General features: G+C 40.9%; 2 protein-coding genes across 2 annotated transcripts in view; one reads left to right on the forward strand and one right to left on the reverse strand.

The window, feature by feature from the left end:
• LOC310783650 (uncharacterized protein) overlaps positions 1–18,778 on the forward strand; it is a 29,857-nt gene that overhangs the window by 3,016 nt on the left and 8,063 nt on the right. The window contains exon 2 of the mRNA XM_083644562.1: positions 8,464–8,667. Coding sequence (XP_083500688.1) covers positions 8,464–8,667 — 204 coding nt within the window. The remainder of the gene's footprint in view (positions 1–8,463; positions 8,668–18,778) is intronic.
• LOC310783652 (uncharacterized protein) overlaps positions 413–18,778 on the reverse strand; it is a 31,047-nt gene continuing 12,681 nt past the window's right edge. Inside the window, exon 4 of the transcript XR_014553101.1 lies at positions 413–739. The gene's annotated coding sequence lies outside the window, so the exon portion shown is untranslated. The remainder of the gene's footprint in view (positions 740–18,778) is intronic.

Consider the following 18,778-nt stretch of genomic DNA (forward strand, 5'->3'; position numbering starts at 1 on the left):
CTTGAGATGAGTGAAAAGTTCTGCTACAAGCTCTATCCACTTCCTCGTTTAAATTATGAAACTACACCCTTCTGTCATAAAATAGATTCTATGTTCCAGGTCACTGGATTTCAGTGTGACTCATTTCATTGTGAATTATTTCAAGAGTCAATGTTATAGTTTTTAGATGTGAGTTACAGGTAATCATCTTTTCAACAAACAAAAAAAGAGTTCTGGAAATATTATCTGATGCAATCATTTTCCCAAGAAGACTTCATAATTCTCTGATATCTTTGGTATTCTGAATGGTTATAAGATGAAATTATATTAAAAATAATAATCTAAACCCTCTGAAATATATTGTTGTGGCAACAGACTGTGGCAGCAACTGATCAGCAACAATAGACAAAAAAAGACAATGTAATTTAATGATAATGTACAGTGTGACTTTAATAAAGACAATTTCAGCCAATAAGCATGGACAGTATAATAGGCCCTAACATGTTGATTGTTGTTTTTATGTTATCAGCATGAAGATATGACAATTATAAAGAAATTATAGCTGCCATCACATAATAACAAGTATAGTAGCTACAAAAACAAACATTCCTGCACATGAAAAATAAACTTAAAATCAACAGCAGCCTTATAGAGATATCTCTGCTGGGAACTCTGGTCAGTGAGAAACAGTCCCACCTGCTCTGGTCTCTGTACACTCTGCCAGTCATCTCTGTGGCCAAATAATCACATTTGGTCTGAACTTAAAAGTTTCAATCACAAACTATTCCTTTATATGCTGAACATTTTAATTATTGACTGATGTTGATACAGTAAATGGTGCAATACAGTAAGTGCCTAAAAACTGTCACAAGAAAAAAGTAGCCTAAATAAGAATGAAGTAGCTGTTGAAGCAAGCACATAAGTTAGCCTACTTCCACCCTCGTGTGTGTGTGTGTGTGTGTGTGTGTGTGTGTGTGTGTGTGTGTGTGTGTGTGTGTGTGTGTGTGTGTGTGTGTGTGTGCGTGCGTGCGTGCGTGCGTACGTGCCTGACTGTGCCCTCCTGCGCTGTTCTAACAGATGAAAGTAAGGCTACACAAGAATGCGAACAGCAGAGGGAACACACTCAGTTTCACAGCCCAGGCAGAGTTACCCTTGGCAGTTTTACCCGAGTCAGTCTTACCCGGGGCAGGGGCAACGTTACACAAATCAGTTGTACAGCACGTTCCTGAGAATTGAACACCGGCGTAGTTTATGTTCTGCTCACCAACACACGGCGCTTCAGACCGGGTCCCACAGGCAGCGCCCCAAACTTCCTTCCCTCTGTAATTCCCTAGATGTAAGAGAGATTCCCCCCATATTAATAAAAATTTTATTGTCTTTGATTAGCTAATTTTAGAGATCTCATGAAGTTTAAAATAGAAGGCAGCATTAATATAACCAGTCCTGGCAATTACACAATCTTTGTGCAGCCTCCATCTGCAACATGGGACTCACCTTTTCCAGTAGGCCTAAAGCAGTATTTAGAAGTGTCTGGACACGTTGTTTCTTTGGCTGTGCAGTCCGGTGTCGTGCACACATAACACTTTATTTTGGCGGCAGCGGGAACTGAAATAGAGCAGAGTAGGAGACAAGCAGCTGTCAAAGTTGCTCACGGTCAATAATTGAATGGAGCACATGGAGAATTTTAGGAGACACAAAATGGGAAAATGATGGAAGATGGCAGACAGCCCTTCTCATATGTGTGGCAAAACCTATTCAAAGCAATAACAGGCTTTGGAGAGTAGCCTATAGAATTTAATTTTCCTCAGAAATGAGAAACGTAGAGGTGAACTAGCTGAGTAATGTTGTGACACTTTGAACTCTTTGGTGTATTTTCCAGCTTCTCTAAATTTGATTGGAAGCTAAATTCATTAGTGATGAAATACCACTTGACAACTTGTGACAACTGTCACATGTTGTGCACTCAACACCATTTCCTCTGAAATTATATCAGCATGAAAAAACATCCATGCATCTTGAAATCAACAACAGCCACGGTCAGATAATCCATCACCCATTCTGGGATAAATAGAAAAACACAAATTCTGATACAATTTTTAAAAGTGCATGTGCACATTTGAAGTTGTATTGATGTAAATTAGCGGCTCAGTCAATTAAAGAAATTAATAATAATAGTAGCCTAATCTTCCTATACAGCCTAAAATCACACACACAAAATCACATTTATTTGAGAAAATATTAACTTCAAGTCGAGCTGACCAAAAAAAATGACTTTTCTTTTCTTTTAGTTACTTCAAATACCTGGGTATGCAGTGCACCTATTTAATAATGTATGCAAAAAAAAATCACAAATCGAATTTCTTTAGTTTTTTACACTTTTTCACATCAAAAGTTCATTTTTCAAGATTTCATTGATAACAGTAATCTACAGTTTGCTGACGTCACCTAGTACTATCAAATTTCTACCCTATTTCAACCAATCATATCACGACATGGCAGCTGTCAATCAAATGTTCATTTCAGGATAATCTTCTCTTCCAAATGAAGTAGAAAATGGCACCTAGTGCCTGTCATCTGGCAGAATTCCTATCCCATAAACTAACTACTAACTTGGCCAATTGTATGAAACATGAACAAAAAACAAAAACGATAATCCCTAAGAATGCAAAGAAATGTAACTGGCTCGTTAAAACGCGCATTCCAGGAATATCGTATTTACAGAAATAGCGATAAAGGCGCGCGCTTGAGAGCGTGGTTGTCAGGGGTCACCCCTCGGAGGTTCCAGGCGGGCGGGCAGCACCCATGCATCAGATTGTCTGCTCGCTCCGCACGAAGCAGCTGGCTGCCTGGTACTCCGCGGATCCCACTCACGTAGCACGACAACACGCTGAATCCCACTGATTTGGGGGTGGAACACGCCATGATTGGCCAATGCCAAAGCCAGTCCCCAGAATTGTCAAATCAAATCATCGACACCCGGCATTGTGCGGCTTGTGGTCCTCAACCCTGTCATCTCAGAAAAGATTTGTTTGAGTCTCCGACGCTCGCGTATTTGCATTCGCCTCCGGTTCACTTCGACTTTAAAGTCGAACTGAACCCGTTTGTCACGTGCATATGAGTCCGTTTCAGACTGAAAACATAGTTTGTCTAAGATGACAGGTTGAGAGGCGGGTCATAGTATCATGTCGATTTGACAATTCTGGTGACTGGATTGGGCTTTGGCCAATCCTGGCGTGTTCCGCCTCCAAATCGAGTGGGATTCAGTGTGTTGTGGCGCTCCCCTCGGGAAGAGCCTTTTGACGGGAGGAGTGGAGCTCAGCGAGCCGCAGGCAGCCAGCCATGTTGCCGAGCGGAGAATGCAGCACATCGCCCTGGAATCTCCGAAGTGCGACCCAGCGCCACTATCGCTGCTGTAAATACGATATCCCTGGAATGCGCGTTTTAACGAGCCAGTTACATTTCTTTGCATTCTTAGAGATTATAGTTTTTGTTTTTTGTTCATGTTTCATACAATTGGCCAAGTTAGTAGTTAGTTTATGGGATAGGAATTCTGCCAGATGACAGGCACTAGGTGCCATTTTCTACTTCATTTGGAAGAGACAATTATCCTGAAATGAAGATTTGATTGACAGCTGCATGTCGTGATATGATTGGTTGAAATGGGGTAGAAATTTCAACCAATCATTCTCGCTTTTGAAATCCAAAGCGAACCAATTTCTCGCTTTGGAGAAAGGCGTCTGCCAAATGAAATAAAGTAAAGTAAAGTAAAGTAAATTTGATAGTACTAGGTGACGTCAGCAAACTGTAGATTACTGTTATCAATGAAATCTTGAAAAATGAACTTTTGATGTGAAAAAGTGTGAAAAACTAAAGAAATTAGATTGTTGTGATATTTTTTGCATACATTATTAAATAGGTGCACTGCATACCCAGGTATTTGAACTAAAAGAAAATAAGTCATTTTTGGGTTCAGCTCGACTTTAAAAGCTATTTCTAACACACACAAAATGTTTTGACAACATGCTCCAAAACAATTATGTGACAACATGCCGAGGTCCCTTCCTTGAGCACATACATGTGTGTAGCTCGACTAAATGATTCAAATGTATTACAGCAGGGGTGGCCAAACTACAGCCCGTGGGCCAACTGCGGCCCGCTGCCCGTTTTTAAGTGGCCCGCCATGAATTTAGCAAAAATAAAAAAACGAATTCCCCATTTGGTTTTTTCAATTTAAAACCATTGAAAATGGGTTATACTTGAGTAGCCTACCCTGACCTGGTCTAGACTATTTATTTTTAAACATTTTTAATACTGAATGAATGTTTAATACTAATGTTATGTTAAATGATCTCTGTCTTAACCTGTTGGCACAGGAAAATAAAATTTTAAAACATACAGAAATACCCATTGTAATAGGTGAGCACATCAATAAACTGTGTCATATATTTAGGTAGAAATTAAAAAAATTTTTTTAAGGGTTTTCTGGTCAAAAAAATCTTTGCGGAAACAGTTCTGAAAAACCATGAAATCAAATTGAGCAGAGTTACCGGTGCCGAAGATAGTCCAGATGAAAGCCAGAGTCAGGATCAGCTTCATGGTGATGAGCAAGTGAGCAGATCAGGCAATAACACCTCCTTATGTAGCAGCGTAGCTATGGGCGGGCCTAGGCTCACCAACGTCTTGCCTATAGGCCCATCCAATCACAAGACTTTAAAACCAAGCAAGTGAGAATATAGGAGAAATTATGTGATGATGCTGCCATGCTAGCATTACTTATGTCAGCATGCATTTTGAGCTGAGCTAAGCTGTTTGAATCCTCTACCCAAAAGGCTTGGTCAGTGTCAAAAGTGGGGGTTTGCTAGGTGTCAAATGGGCATAAGTACAATTGTTACACCCTTTTGACAGCAAACAAAACAAACTTTTAATGACTTTGCAGTACAAAATGACTATAAAATTATTTCCCTGACCCTTTGAACAAATGGAATGACCTGTCATGTTACCTAAAGAGCAGGTGGACCATGTGTCCCAGGACACATGACTTATTGATGTGTCCTGGCTGGGACACATTCAAAGAACTGTAACCCCCTGCAAAACTCTTACTGTCAGACCTCGTATTGACCAGTTCACACTCCTAACCTTATAGAATAACATTTGAATCTAGGCCTAAGTATTGAATGGGAATATTAACATATTTATATTCATCTAATATTGACCTAGAATATGAATTAGAATATTGGATAGTAGAAATTATGTGATGATGCTGCCATGCTAGCATTACTTATGACAGCATGCATTATGAGCATTATGAGCATTAGGATGCTGTTGGTGCTGTTAGGATCCTTCAGTCTACCCAAAAGGCTTGATCAGTGTCAAAAGTAAGGTTTTGCTACTGTAGGTGTCAGAAATGGCATACATGATGCAGTTACACCCTTTTGACAGCAAACAAACCCTACTTTTACGGTCTTTGCAGTGAGCTATACAATGATTTGTAGTACATAGGTATTAGGGATGGGCATTTCTAGCAAAAACACTATTCGAAATTCGCTGACCAAATTCGAATTTAATTCGAAATTCGAAAATAAAAATAAAAATGTAAAAAAAATTAAAAATGTTTTTTTTTTTTTTTTTGTGAGTGAAATGTTGCATTGTCTCCCCTGATTCTAAGTCTACGGCTTTATTAATTAATATAAAAAGCTTCTGCTGTGGATTTTTAGCTCAAACAAGCATTGCACCACTGAAGTAAAGAACATGTTACATGACATTGACATTTTCGAAAATAAAAAACAGTTTTGACAATCATGAGTGGTTCATTAAATATTTAGTAGGCTCAGGTCTGAGTGCCAAAGGGGTGCCAAAGTCACCCCCTCTCCCTCTTCATGGGATTTCATCCGCCATTCATTTTTCCATAAACCTTGCTTAAAATGCTTATAAAAATTGTTTTACTTGCTCAAACCAAGCGATTTGACTATACTTAGAATCAGGGGAGACAATGCAACATTTCACTCAATTTTTTTTTTTTTTTTTTTTTTTTTTTCTCTCAAATTTCGAATTTCGAATTTCAATAATAAAAGTCGACCTTGATAATAACAACGATTATTCGAAAATTCGAAATTCGACGCCCATCCCTAATAGGTATACAATTATTTCTTTATTTTACTCCTGCTTATATACATATTCATAGCGGACATTCTACATCACACGTATATTGTATATAATGCAAATAGCAGTTAACTTGCTTTATATACCTTTGATCGCAGTCCTTGTTTGTTCGTTTTAGCTTGTATGCATAGTTACATTTTCTTTTCCTTTGAAAGTACATTAAGAGCAACTTATACCGGAGTCAAATTCCCTGTATGTCTACATACTTGGTCAATAAAGCTGATACTGATTCAGATAATGTCAATGATTCAGATAATGTCAATTACATCAATAGTGTGGCCCATCCACTTTTTTTCAGGCCGACCTGCAATTTCATTTCTGGCTACGCCACTGAGTGCTCCCCTCCAATTTACACGTTAAAAACATTAAATTTAATATGATAATAAAGACCACAGCCCTAATGAACATATTGCTAAAGTAAAAGGGGAGACTATTTTCCAAAGACCCCCTCATAATCGTAACAGCGATTAAGCATGTGTCGTATAGAGTGGAGTACAATATGATCTGAACAGACACGTCTTCACTCCATCTGTAGCCTACACATTATTTAACTTACAGGATGTTTGCTGTAACGCTTTGAGTCTTGCTGCTCACTTTCTCAGACCATTGTTCACAGTCGGTCATTATCTCACATATACCGGTACTACACATACTATAGAAAATGTAAGACACAATCTACAAACTTTTGTCTTTCTTTTCCCCATTTTATACAGTGAGATCAAGTTTAGAAAAATGGTCTCACTAAAATGAAATGGCTATTATGGGGACTAACATAATCACACATGAATATGATTGGGCTCATTGAATCCATGAGAGTCTCAGCTTTCCAGTCATACCCAATTTATGTAATTCCAAGACTGTTTAGGGTCCCCGCTATGCAGAAATATTCAAATAGAATAGGCGAAAAAAGCATTTTTATACTGCAGGCAAAAACAAAAAAATTGTGTGTGTGTGCCAAAAAACTGCATGGGATTAGCATAAACTGCGCATGTAAAGGGGATACTTGTGGGTACCCATGGAACACATTCTCATTCAGATATATTGAGGTGAGAGGTCAAGGGACTCCTTTGAAAATGGCCACGCCAGTTTATTTAACCCTTCTCGACAAGCTAGCATGACGTCGCTGTCGCGGCAGCACCTCGAATCTCCACAACAGCAACTTTTCAGGAAGTTAAAAAAAACCTGTTTGCTCTTAAAATACTGAACCAAATGTCGTCAAAGTTGGCACATGTCTTAATTATAGTTAGTTTCCCACTGAATGTGTCATTACATTATTAATATCTTACGTGGATAAGCTCAAATGATGTTGTTTATGTTATCAGTCCGACTTGGAAGCACTCTCTCCCGGCCAGTCAGGCACTGATGGCCGCCTCCCCTGTGGTCTGTACATGCGCGAGCCACAAGCTCCGGGCCGCGGGGGCGCGCACAGCCGTGCAGCAGTGCTTCTCGCCTCTCATGGCCGAGGGGAAGGCTTTGGGATGGGAATGAGAACTGTCTGACATAACGTAACGTTAACGTTACTTTATTCTCGTCAGAAACCACTCCGATTTGCATGTTAAAACAAGTTTGCAGCCTAGGAATAACTGGAAAACATTTTATTGATCTATTAACGTCAGAGGAAGCCAGGATTAAACAAAACGATATCAGAAATACACAGCGCGTCTGCCGTGTGTCTTTTCCGGGTTTATTGTCCTGCGTGGGGGGCTACAGAGGAGGAATTTCGTGGTTTGACTGACAGATTGAGGGCGAATGGTGTTACGAGAATTACTCACAAGCTCGTTTTAATGCTTTCCCATTGGTTGCATTTGGTAAAACCCACACAGAGGGGTGAAGGGTGCCTAGTGGCACTGATTTATGACAAAAAGTAAAAAAGTGAAAAAAAAGTGACATTCGAGGTCCTGCCCCGACAACGACGAACATGGTTGGTACCAATGGATGCCCTAGGTCTTCTAGTTTCATATGATAGCAGACACGTCACTCTAGCTTGATAAATGAGCCTGCGAGAGCCTCTGAAAGACAATAATATCGGCCGCAGAAGTGTCTTGCAAAATGGGCACTTATAGGCCAGAAGGGCAGGGGCTTGGGCACCACCTGGCGTCTATCTTTGCACATCCCTGATAATGTTACACTACTTGTGATGCAGGCTGATAATGTTACACTACTTGTGATGCAGGCTGATAATGTTACACTACTTGTGATGCAGGCTGATAATGTTACACTACCGTACTTGTGATGCAGGCTGATAACGTTACACTACTTGTGATGCAGGCTGCTGCTCTATATTTTGTATAAAATCAGCAAGACTTGTTCTCCTCCCCCCTTCAGACCCCCCACAGCCACCTGTCATTCAGGAGGAGGTTCTCCTGGACCAGCAGCACTGTAACCAGCAGAGGAACTTCAGTCTGGGTCCAGATGAACCAGAGCCTCTAAAGATTAAAGAGGAACAGGAGGAACTCAGTCAGGAGGAAGAGCAGCCTTTACTGTGGGAGGAGACATCGATTTACCCCCATATAAAGCTACACAGAGCAGGTTGGTAAAGTCACAATGTTCTTCGTGAAACAAAGAGGGAGATCTATCACCTATTTGTATCATTAAAGGATGCATTTTAAAAGCAGCCTGATTTGGATCAGCTGAACTCTTGTGTTAATAACGTTAACTTATACTGCTCGTGTATTTAGGATATTAAACTTTAGCTTTACACTATTCAGTTGCTGCAACCCAGCAAGCAAAATTACGTCATGATAACGTTGTAATGACGTCTTTCAGTGACGTCCAGGACGTGGCCAAATCACATGCCGGTTTGGGGATGATTTAGACGTCTACGCGGGAACGTCAAGCTGACGTCGAAATATGACCATTACCATGAATGGACATGTTCACTTATTCTGCTATGTACACAGTGTATATTCAGCAGCTTTATACATAAAGCTATAAGTAGGCTATGTCCATATTAACAATTTATGCTACGCTATTCTACCACTACGCTATCTGTTCACTGAAACATTCCGCTGTACGTTGGAGTTTAGCCTACCGTTTCAAAACATGGACCCCTTGTTATTTTTATATCGGTATAACATCCATGGAGTCGGGACAGTTTTAATTAAAACGAAAGCTAATTTAATTCAAACCCTAATCTGGAACTTGTTTTTTATTTAAAACGTTGGTGTCAAGTCTTTGTGGATCGCACATCACAGTGTAACCGTCTACAATCTGTGTAAGCAGAACCCCGAAACACATTAACGCACAATGCTACAGCATGCAACTTCCAACTCAAATGTAATAGTTTACGCCTCGCAGTGTATTTTCTCTCTTTCAAAACAATCTGGCAACAAGATATGCAAGTGAGACAATTGCAGGATTCCCCCACAATTCATCTCCTCGTAGTCCCACCTCCACGAATAAACAGTTTGTTAATCAGCGCAGAATTGTCCAGTGTCCACATGCAAGTGCTGATCACTCGGATTTTGGATAAAAAATAGTCCAGGCTGAGAAATACGTGATTGATTGCAACCATTTAGTTATCCTCATGGATATTTCAGTGGTGAGTGAAATTAGTTGGATAGTGATTATACAGTGATGATCTGGGCCAGATCTGACTCGTCATGATATGACTTGAGCTGGCCCCCGATTGGGCTCTCTCGATTTGTCCGGGTCCGTCCGTGCTTGCTGGGAAAGTAACATCATCCTTATCAATGCCCATTCTAAAAATAGCTCAGTCACGGCCACTCTCTGGGTGAAACTTAAGACACGTTGCTTCACTTGTGCCATCATAGTGAGGAAGCACCTATCCTTATGCTTTAAAATAAATTCTACAAAATCCCCCACAGGATTATCTCCAGTTAAACCATCATTCAAAATGAATCAATTTGCCATGAGTTAAAACAGTAATGACCGCATCCCATCCCATGCAAAATGATCAATTAGGCATTAAAATAATAAATACTATGGCCCACAACAACCCTTCCTCATTTTAATCTCGTCGTTAGTGAAACCGTGTCCGCCTGACAGGCTGTGGTTTGCACCGGCTTCAGTGCACAGCCTGCAGTTCCTTTGAAAAGAGGAAATGTTCTCTCCCCCCATCCAAATTAGGGATGGGCATTTTAAGCAATTTAAATACTCGAGTACTCTCCTTCTATTATGAACGAGTACTCGAGTACTCTCGCGCGCGGGGGGGGGGGGGGGGGGGGGTGGGGGGGGTCTGTGTGATTACTATGGTAATGACGGAGCAGGGGTAATCTGCTGTGTGTGGGGCTGTTCACACATAACGTTTGCATTTTTGCATGGAGAAAGCGTTACCTGGAGCATGTGAGGAGAGGGACTGACTGACTGTGATATTAGGTGAGGTGACGCTAACGTCTAAAGCCTACCTAAGACCTCAGACAGCATCGCCGATGGTTGGATGGATGGCATTAGCGCTTCGGAGCGGACAATATTGTTGTGAAACAAGCGAAGGCTCAATTCCAATACATGTCCATTGTCCAGTATCATCCATTTTACTTTATGATCACTGTTACACTAACGTAAATCCACGGATTACAAGGTCCGGTGTTCTGCCAAAAAGTGAAAACTGACCACTGACCAGTGTGATTAACATTACAGCTGCAGCTAAATAGTGATCACCATGAAACGATTGTCTCCCAAAAAGCGATTCTTTCTCCACATTTCTTGTGACTAACGTTATATTATGGGAAACGACAGTGTAGTCAGTAAACTACTGCAAAGTTTTGAATGAGTTTTATCGGGCGTGCGCTATGAAGAAGCGTGCATCTGTCTCCTTCGGGAGCATATCTTCAGCCACCATTTTCGGGATGAGCTGGAAAACTTCCGGTTAAAACTTTCAAAATAATGTTACTTAAACAAAAGTAAATAGCTTATTTATGCACGTTGGAGGAGAAAAGGGTATTTCAACGAACGAAGCAGCAAACCTTGTATCAAAATACTCGTTGTGATGTTATATGGCGTGAAACTATGGCTGTAACGCATTACTCAAAATAAATAAGGTTACAACTTACGTTACAATAAGCCTTTTATTTTGAAATCAACAAAGCGGATAACGTACTTGTACATTCTGGCTGACTTGACGCCCGTGCAGTTCATGCTGGCAGATCCACATAACGATGCGTCCGTAGATTTAGACCATTTTTAAAGGGGTGGGGAGTGGGGCGAGTACCCGGACAGCGGAAACGTTACTCGAGTACTGACGTTATGAACGAGTACTCGAGTACCCGAGTACTCGCGCCCATCCCTAATCCAAATACAAAACTTCTTATCCAAAATAAACCACCACAAGATCATATTGTCCCGGACCTGAAATGATCAAGCTGAGATAGAGCTGCTTCTTATAGGCTCCGTTCCGTTATGCTTCCCGCTCGTGTGAAATGAGTGTCAAACACCAGCCTGTATTTTGAGCGGGCCTCAAACCATTGGTTTCCTACCCATATAAAAATAGATCTACTCCAACTTCCCTAAACGAGTTTAAATTGCAGACGTAGGCTACTGTAGGCACCCTTTTAATCGTTACCAGAATAAAATGCTTCATCTTAGGCCTTTTCCTATAGCAAAACCCAATCAGCTCTGAGTACCAACTTTTCAGATCAGGTGTATCTTTAATTAAATAATTTATTTACCCACATCTGCTATATGGGAAATAATCATTTGTGACTATGGATCATTCCTATCCATTCTCCCCAAATAGAATCATTTGTCTTAGGTCTTTTTCTATAGCAAAACCCAATCAGCTCTGAGTACCAACTTTTCAGATCAGGTGTATCTTTAATGAAATAATTTATTTACCCACATCTTCTAACACATTTTAATTATATATCCAATAATATAATTGCCCCAGCCTATGTAACTTGTGGATAATCTTTGTTACAAATTGTATTTTCCTGTTTTAAATTAGTTATTTCCACTCATATCATATATTTCCTGTTTCAAGACAAAACGGCGTCACCAACCATTTTAAGCCATGAACACTCTGCTAACCGGTCTCAAATCAAATCAACCCACAATACTATTTCACTATGCCAGCTCGCTCACTACATCCGTAAACCCATCAAACTTCCTCCCAATCGCTAGCCTGGAGGATTGTGATATCGTCTAATGGTTATAAGCTCTTTAAGCAGGCCGCAGACTGTTAAGTTTCCTAACCAGAGGAAATCAGCCAAAGGCCCATTTAGACACATCATGCAGTCAGGGCCGGCCCGCCCTATATGCGAACCAAGCGGCTGCCTAGAGCCCCGGGAGTTGGGGGCCCCCCCCATTTTTAAAAAATAAATAAACATAGGCTATAATATTATAGGCTGTGTGTGGTAGTTAAAACATAGGTTGACGTTTATTTATGTTTGTAGTTTAAACAAAAACATAAATACTGTAGGCTACATACAACACAAAAGGCTGTTATTTACCTTTTGTCGCCACCTGGTGAGTAAATATATATGTAACTAAAACCATTAAAATTGACAACCGGTCCTGCATGTATCTACCGGTCCTTGGCACAAAAAAGGTTGGGAACCCCTGGTTTAACTGAAGTTCATATGTAGTTACATTGTAACAGACCTGTAAAGTGGAGTGAGTCTATTCAACTGTAGTTCATATGTAGTTACATTGTAACAGACCTGTAAAATGGAGTGAGTATATTCAACTGTAGTTCATATGTAGTTACATGGTACCGGATCTGTAAAGTGGAGTGAGTCTATTTAACTGTAGTTCATATGTAGTTACATGGTACCGGACCTGTAAAGAAGCTCTGGGCTGGGACAGAGATTGCTAAAACCCAGTGGTGGATTCGAACCACTGAACTTCTGATTGCAAAGCAAGCGGCTTTAACCACTCAGCCACGAGGGCTTTCTGAATTTCATGGTGGAGTTTGAGAGGATAACTGTATGTCAGTCAGATGTAGTTGTCACTTCATAGCTTTGTTATTATAAACAGAGACTTGGGGAAAATATTGATTGTTATAATATTGAAAATATTTATTTTTAGTTGTAGATATGATTTTGTCCAGAATTCCCATACAAAAATGAAAATAAAAGTATTGTAGGTATAGAGGTAACAGTGAATCTATAATCAAAATAGCCATTCTTCTACATTCTAATTGTTAGCTTATTGTAAATGAGTCATTTTCCCCATCAATTTCCCAATTTCTCAATTAGTTGGGGATCCAGTCGAAGCCCCTGTGGTCACCAGACCCCTGGATCATCTCTCCCCAAAGTCTACCCCCTCCCCCCAAGTCTATAAATCCCCCCGATGTGAAGCATAAGGGGGAACTCCCCCCAATTTGCTAAATAAATTGTATGCACTGTGCTCTAGAAACATTTATTTATATATATATATATATTTTTATTTAAAATACATTCTAATCATTTTCTGAATTGAGGTGGAAATAGTCACATGAGCCATTTACAGCTCGTGTGTGTGTGTGGGGGGTGGGGGGTCTGGCACAGTCACACTGCAGAAATGCCGTGCACTGATACACAGATATCTGTAGCACCGAGACCACAACCACCGCTACTGCAGACAATAACAGGAAACGAACATGAGGGCACTGCCATCTTTTCTTTCCCTTCAGACTTTGAAAGTTATGGTTATAGTTTGTGAGTGTGTGTGTGTGTGTGTGTGTGTGTGTGTGTGTGTGTGTGTGTGTGTGTGTGTGTGTGTGTGTGTTTGTGTGTGTGTGTGTGTGTGTGTGTGTGTGTTACCTCAGTCTCTCGTCTGACACTTTTCGTAAGACACCTGTCTGGCACAGTCACACTGCAGAAATGCATTCATATTAATCAATATTGCCTGTCTTTCAAGCTACAACTAACAAAGTATAATTTTTTTTTCCCAAGCCTCTCAGAGGCTTGGGAATTTTTTTTTATACTTTGTTAGTTGTAGCTTGAAAGACATTATAAACATTATAATAACAAAGCTATGAAGTGGCAACTACATCTGACTGACATACAGTTATCCTCCCAAATTCCACTAAGAAAGTTGTAAAGCCCTCGTGGCTGAGTGGTTAAAGCCGCTTGCTTTGCAATCAGAAGTTCAGTGGTTCGAATCCACCACTGGGTTTTAGCAATCTCTGTCCCAGCCCGGAGCTTCTTTACAGGTCCGGTACCATGTAACTACATATGAACTACAGTTAAATAGACTCACTCCACTTTACAGGTCCGGTACCATGTAACTACATATGAACTACAGTTAAATAGACTCACTCCACTTTACAGGTCCGGTACCATGTAACTACATATGAACTACAGTTGAATAGACTCACTCCACTTTACAGGTCCGGTACCATGTAACTACATATGAACTACAGTTAAATAGACTCACTCCACTTTACAGGTCCGTTACCATGTAACTACATATGAACTACAGTTGAATAGACTCACTCCACTTTACAGGTCCGGTACCATGTAACTACATATGAACTACAGTTGAATAGACTCACTCCACTTTACAGGTCCATTACCATGTAACTACATATGAACTACAGTTGAACAGACTCACTCCATTTTACAAGGTCTGTTAATGTAAGTACATATGAACTACAGTTGAATAGACTCACTCCATTTTACAGGTCTGTTACAATGTAACTACATATGAACTTCATTTATAACTATTGGTAATTACTGTGTAATTACATTTGGTGTTCATGTGTAATTACAAATAGTTCATATGTAACTAGGGTACCTGTAAAATAAAGGGTTACCTCTCTTTTTCCTCTAAACACACTTAATTTAACTCCCTACACCCTTAACTCATTGAGTGCCAATGACGACAATCGTCGTCAATTAGATTACTAACGTAGAGTGCCAATGACGACGATTGTCGTCAATTGCGTTTTTTGACGGTGGGACGTGGATCAATGCCTAATACATCTCCTGTAAAATTTTGGGGCATGTTGAATGTGTATAACCTATTTTACCGACCCATTAGGTGGCGACAGTGCTCTCCAGATTAGAGAAAGTTGAGTAAAAACAGCAGAAAAAGCCGTGATGAAACCATTCTCATGAGAATGGTTTGGCTTTTCGCTGTCGCGCTGGGAGCCGGCGCACAACGGTGGGGGGCTCCGAAAATAGACTCTGGGTGCAGCACACTTTGAAACGCGCAGCAGAAAGCCCAGAAAACCCAGAATCGGACGCAGCTTCATCCCAGCTCACAACCGAAACCCCAGAAACGAGCGAGCCCGATCCAGACTCCCCCGACGAGCGGCCGCCATCCGAACGTGGATCCGCAAGCAGCAGAGACTCGCCTGACAAGCAGCAGAGGGAGCAGAGCCACCAGAGACACACCCACGGAGGAGGAGTTTGCAGTAGGGGGGGTTGGGGTGCTGTTATATTGAAGGAAATTACTGTTCAGATGTTTCAGGTCAGAAAATATTAGCTTCAGAGTCAGTGATTTGCTTGAAATGCTTCATTTCACAAAAGGCTCAATATCTCAGCTTCTAGATGGAAACGCCTGTTTTTGCTGTTTTTGACCTATCTTCTCCGGCTGATAACTAAAGAACGGAAAATGTTATCAATAAACTTTTTTTTGCTGCTGATACAATAGAGTCTCATCGTTCTTTGTGCGTGTTCGGTGTTTACATAGTAATATCACACAATATTCTGTGGGCCTCGAGAAATCACTGAAAACGCTCTGAAACTCTGGCACTGGGAGCGTCCGTTCTCCAAAAGTGGCTGGCACTCAATGAGTTAATATAAATGTGTGTGCGTGCCCATACTCCACTGTATTTAACTGTGTGAAATGAAACTGCCTCCGTGAGGGGTTGCTTCTGCGTTGGATACGCTTCTGGTGTGTTTGGGGTGTTAGAATCTGAATCAACTTTATTGGCCAATTTGACTCCGGTTTGCTTTGCTCTCATAGTACTTGCATACAAAAAAAGGAGGAAAGGTATGCACTGCACAAGGTAAAAACAGGCAGGGCAGGGCTTCCGGTTTCCGCCTGATGGAGTAGGTCGCAAGAAAGAGAGCTCCGGATAAATATATTTCTAACATAGACATACGAACCATTTTACAGTAATTATTGGGCACAGCGTAATGTAAAAACCGCCAAACCATTGGATATGAGTTCTAGTCGCAGGGGTAGATCGAAACAAGTCAAGAAGAATCAACAAAGTATAACTCCCTTCACCGTGGGCAGCGCTAAAATGGCGGAAGGCGGCGAGGAGAATAGCACCAAAGCTAATGATGCTACACCGGAGCCCGCACCTGGTGCTACGCCGGAGACAACGCTTTCTCTCCAGGTGTTGCGACATGAGTTGAAGTCATCCAATAATTCGGTGATGGGGCAGATAAAAGCTGAGATGGCGACATCGTTCAAGGAGCTGAAGGCAGATATATCGGCTATACGTGAAGAAACTAAAGCGGACATGCAGGCTTTTCGGGACGAATTGGTAGCAGAGATGACACGCATCAGCGCGGCTCAAACAGAGGCGGACAGAAAGCATGTGGAGGTGGGGAATACACTCAGCGAAACGATGGACAGGGTGACAGGGTTGGAGAAGTCCCATCGAGCCGTCACAACAGAATGCAAGAGGTTGCAGGATAAATGTATGGATTTGGAGAACAGGAGCAGAAGACAAAACCTCCGGATAATTGGCGTTAAAGAAGGAGCAGAGGGAAACGACTTGAGGAAATTCATTACGGAGGATTTTCTCCCTGAGGTGCTTGGTGAGGCCATATGTGACTCCTCCTTGATGATTGACCGGGTCCATCGTACGCTGGGCCCGAAGCCACCTGGGGGCGAGCGGCCCCATGCCATACTCGTCCGCATGCACTACTACGCTGATAAGGAGACGATCATGGACATGGGCAGGAAGAAAGGCAGCCTCAGTTACAAGGGATACAAGGTGCACATCTTCCCTGACATGAGTCCGGAGGTTAGCAAACTGCGCGCCGCTTTCAATCCAGTGAAGAGAAGGCTCCGAGATGGGAACGTTACTTACAGCCTATTCTATCCAGCCAGGCTCTGCGTCACGGTGAACGGGATGAGACACTCTTTTGACACACCACGAGAGGTGGAGGAGTTTGTCAAGGAGCAGAAGATCGCTGGGTAGGATGGACATTCATGCAACTAAGCAAGTATCGATAGTGTTGATACACGGAAAATAGACAGGTCACAAACCACAACTCATAAATCATTAATCGGATGTTGAGTAAATCAAGGCAGGGACAAATTTAAGGACATTGCCTGAGAGGTATATATACTTTATTTTATTTTGTATGGGTCCTATACTTGCTCAAGAACAGGTAATGTTAAATAGGCACGAGTGAATATAATATATAATTGGATTTTGAATTAATGCTGAGAACATAGGTAATATTTGAGCGGGTATGGTTGTTGACTTTTCTGTTTTTTTTTATTTTATTTCAGGGTATATATATATTATTTTTATGGCCATCTCCCTTTTATTTAGTGCTATGAACATCCAAGCAAACAACAGTGCTGAGAGACAGAAATAATAATTATAAAAAAAAAAAAAAAAAATGGCAACTAGACTCAAGATTTACGTTAAGAACATATGGGAATATGAGAGTGGTTGGAACTTATTTATTTTTGGAGGCTTGGTTGGTTTTGGATATTTTTCTTTTTACTGGTTGTTGGTTTATGCTCCAGGTGCGATGAGCCCAATTCAACAAAATATTGAGGTTCGAATGTGTTAAACGCATTGGTTAAAGAGGAGAGGAGCTGAAGCTCAGGTGTTTTAGTTTAAAAGTTTTCAACTTATGCTGTTTAGAACGGCAACATACCTAGTCAGGGTACGCTCTTCTTTTTTCCCCTACTACTTGATTGGGAAGTTGTGGGGGGTGTGGTGGGTATATGTGAATGTGGAAGAGTTCAGAGTCCATAACGTGTTTAATGTAGTAGTGGTATGTGAACGTTTTTTCTGTTTGTTCTGTTTCTTTATGTGGATGCTTATATACTCACGTCTTGTTTTCCTCAAACATAGAGCAGAGACTGAAGAATGGGGGAACCCTCTAGGTTAAATGAAGAAAGTAAAGTACAATTTGTCACCTGGAACTGTAAAGGCCTGAATGGAACTGTGAAAAGAGGTAATATACTGAACCATCTAAGGAAGTTGGGGGCAGAGGTAGCCTTCTTGCAAGAAACGCATCTTAAGAATCAAGCTAAAAAAAAATTACATAAAAATTGGGTGGGGCACGTGTTTCATTCAAATTTCAACTCTAAATCACGTGGAACGGCTATAATAATTAGTAAAAATATTGATTTTACTCCATCTGACGTAATTTCAGATACAAATGGCCGATATGTCATAGTTACTGGGAAAATCTATGATATCCCGGTGACGTTGGCAAACATATGCCCCCAACTTTGATGATGATAAGTTTATAGGTTCAGTTATAGCTTCCTTACCCAATCTTCATACTCACAATCTAATCCTAGCAGGTGACTTTAACCTGGTAATGGATCCAGTATTGGACAGGTCATCAAACAAACAATACTCTTTGTCCAGGTCTGCCAAAATACTTCAGAATTTTCTAACGACGACAAATGTAATTGACATATGGAGACATATACACCCAAATCAACGAAAATACTCTTTTTTTTCTCCGCCGCACAGTTCCTTTTCCAGAATTGATTATTTTTTTATAAACTCTAAATTACTTTCAGCAGTAAAATACATTGATTA

The sequence above is a fragment of the Poromitra crassiceps genome, assembly GCF_964638095.1.
Source record: "Poromitra crassiceps genome assembly, chromosome: 10".
In the NCBI taxonomy this organism is placed as follows: Eukaryota; Metazoa; Chordata; class Actinopteri; order Beryciformes; family Melamphaidae; genus Poromitra; species Poromitra crassiceps.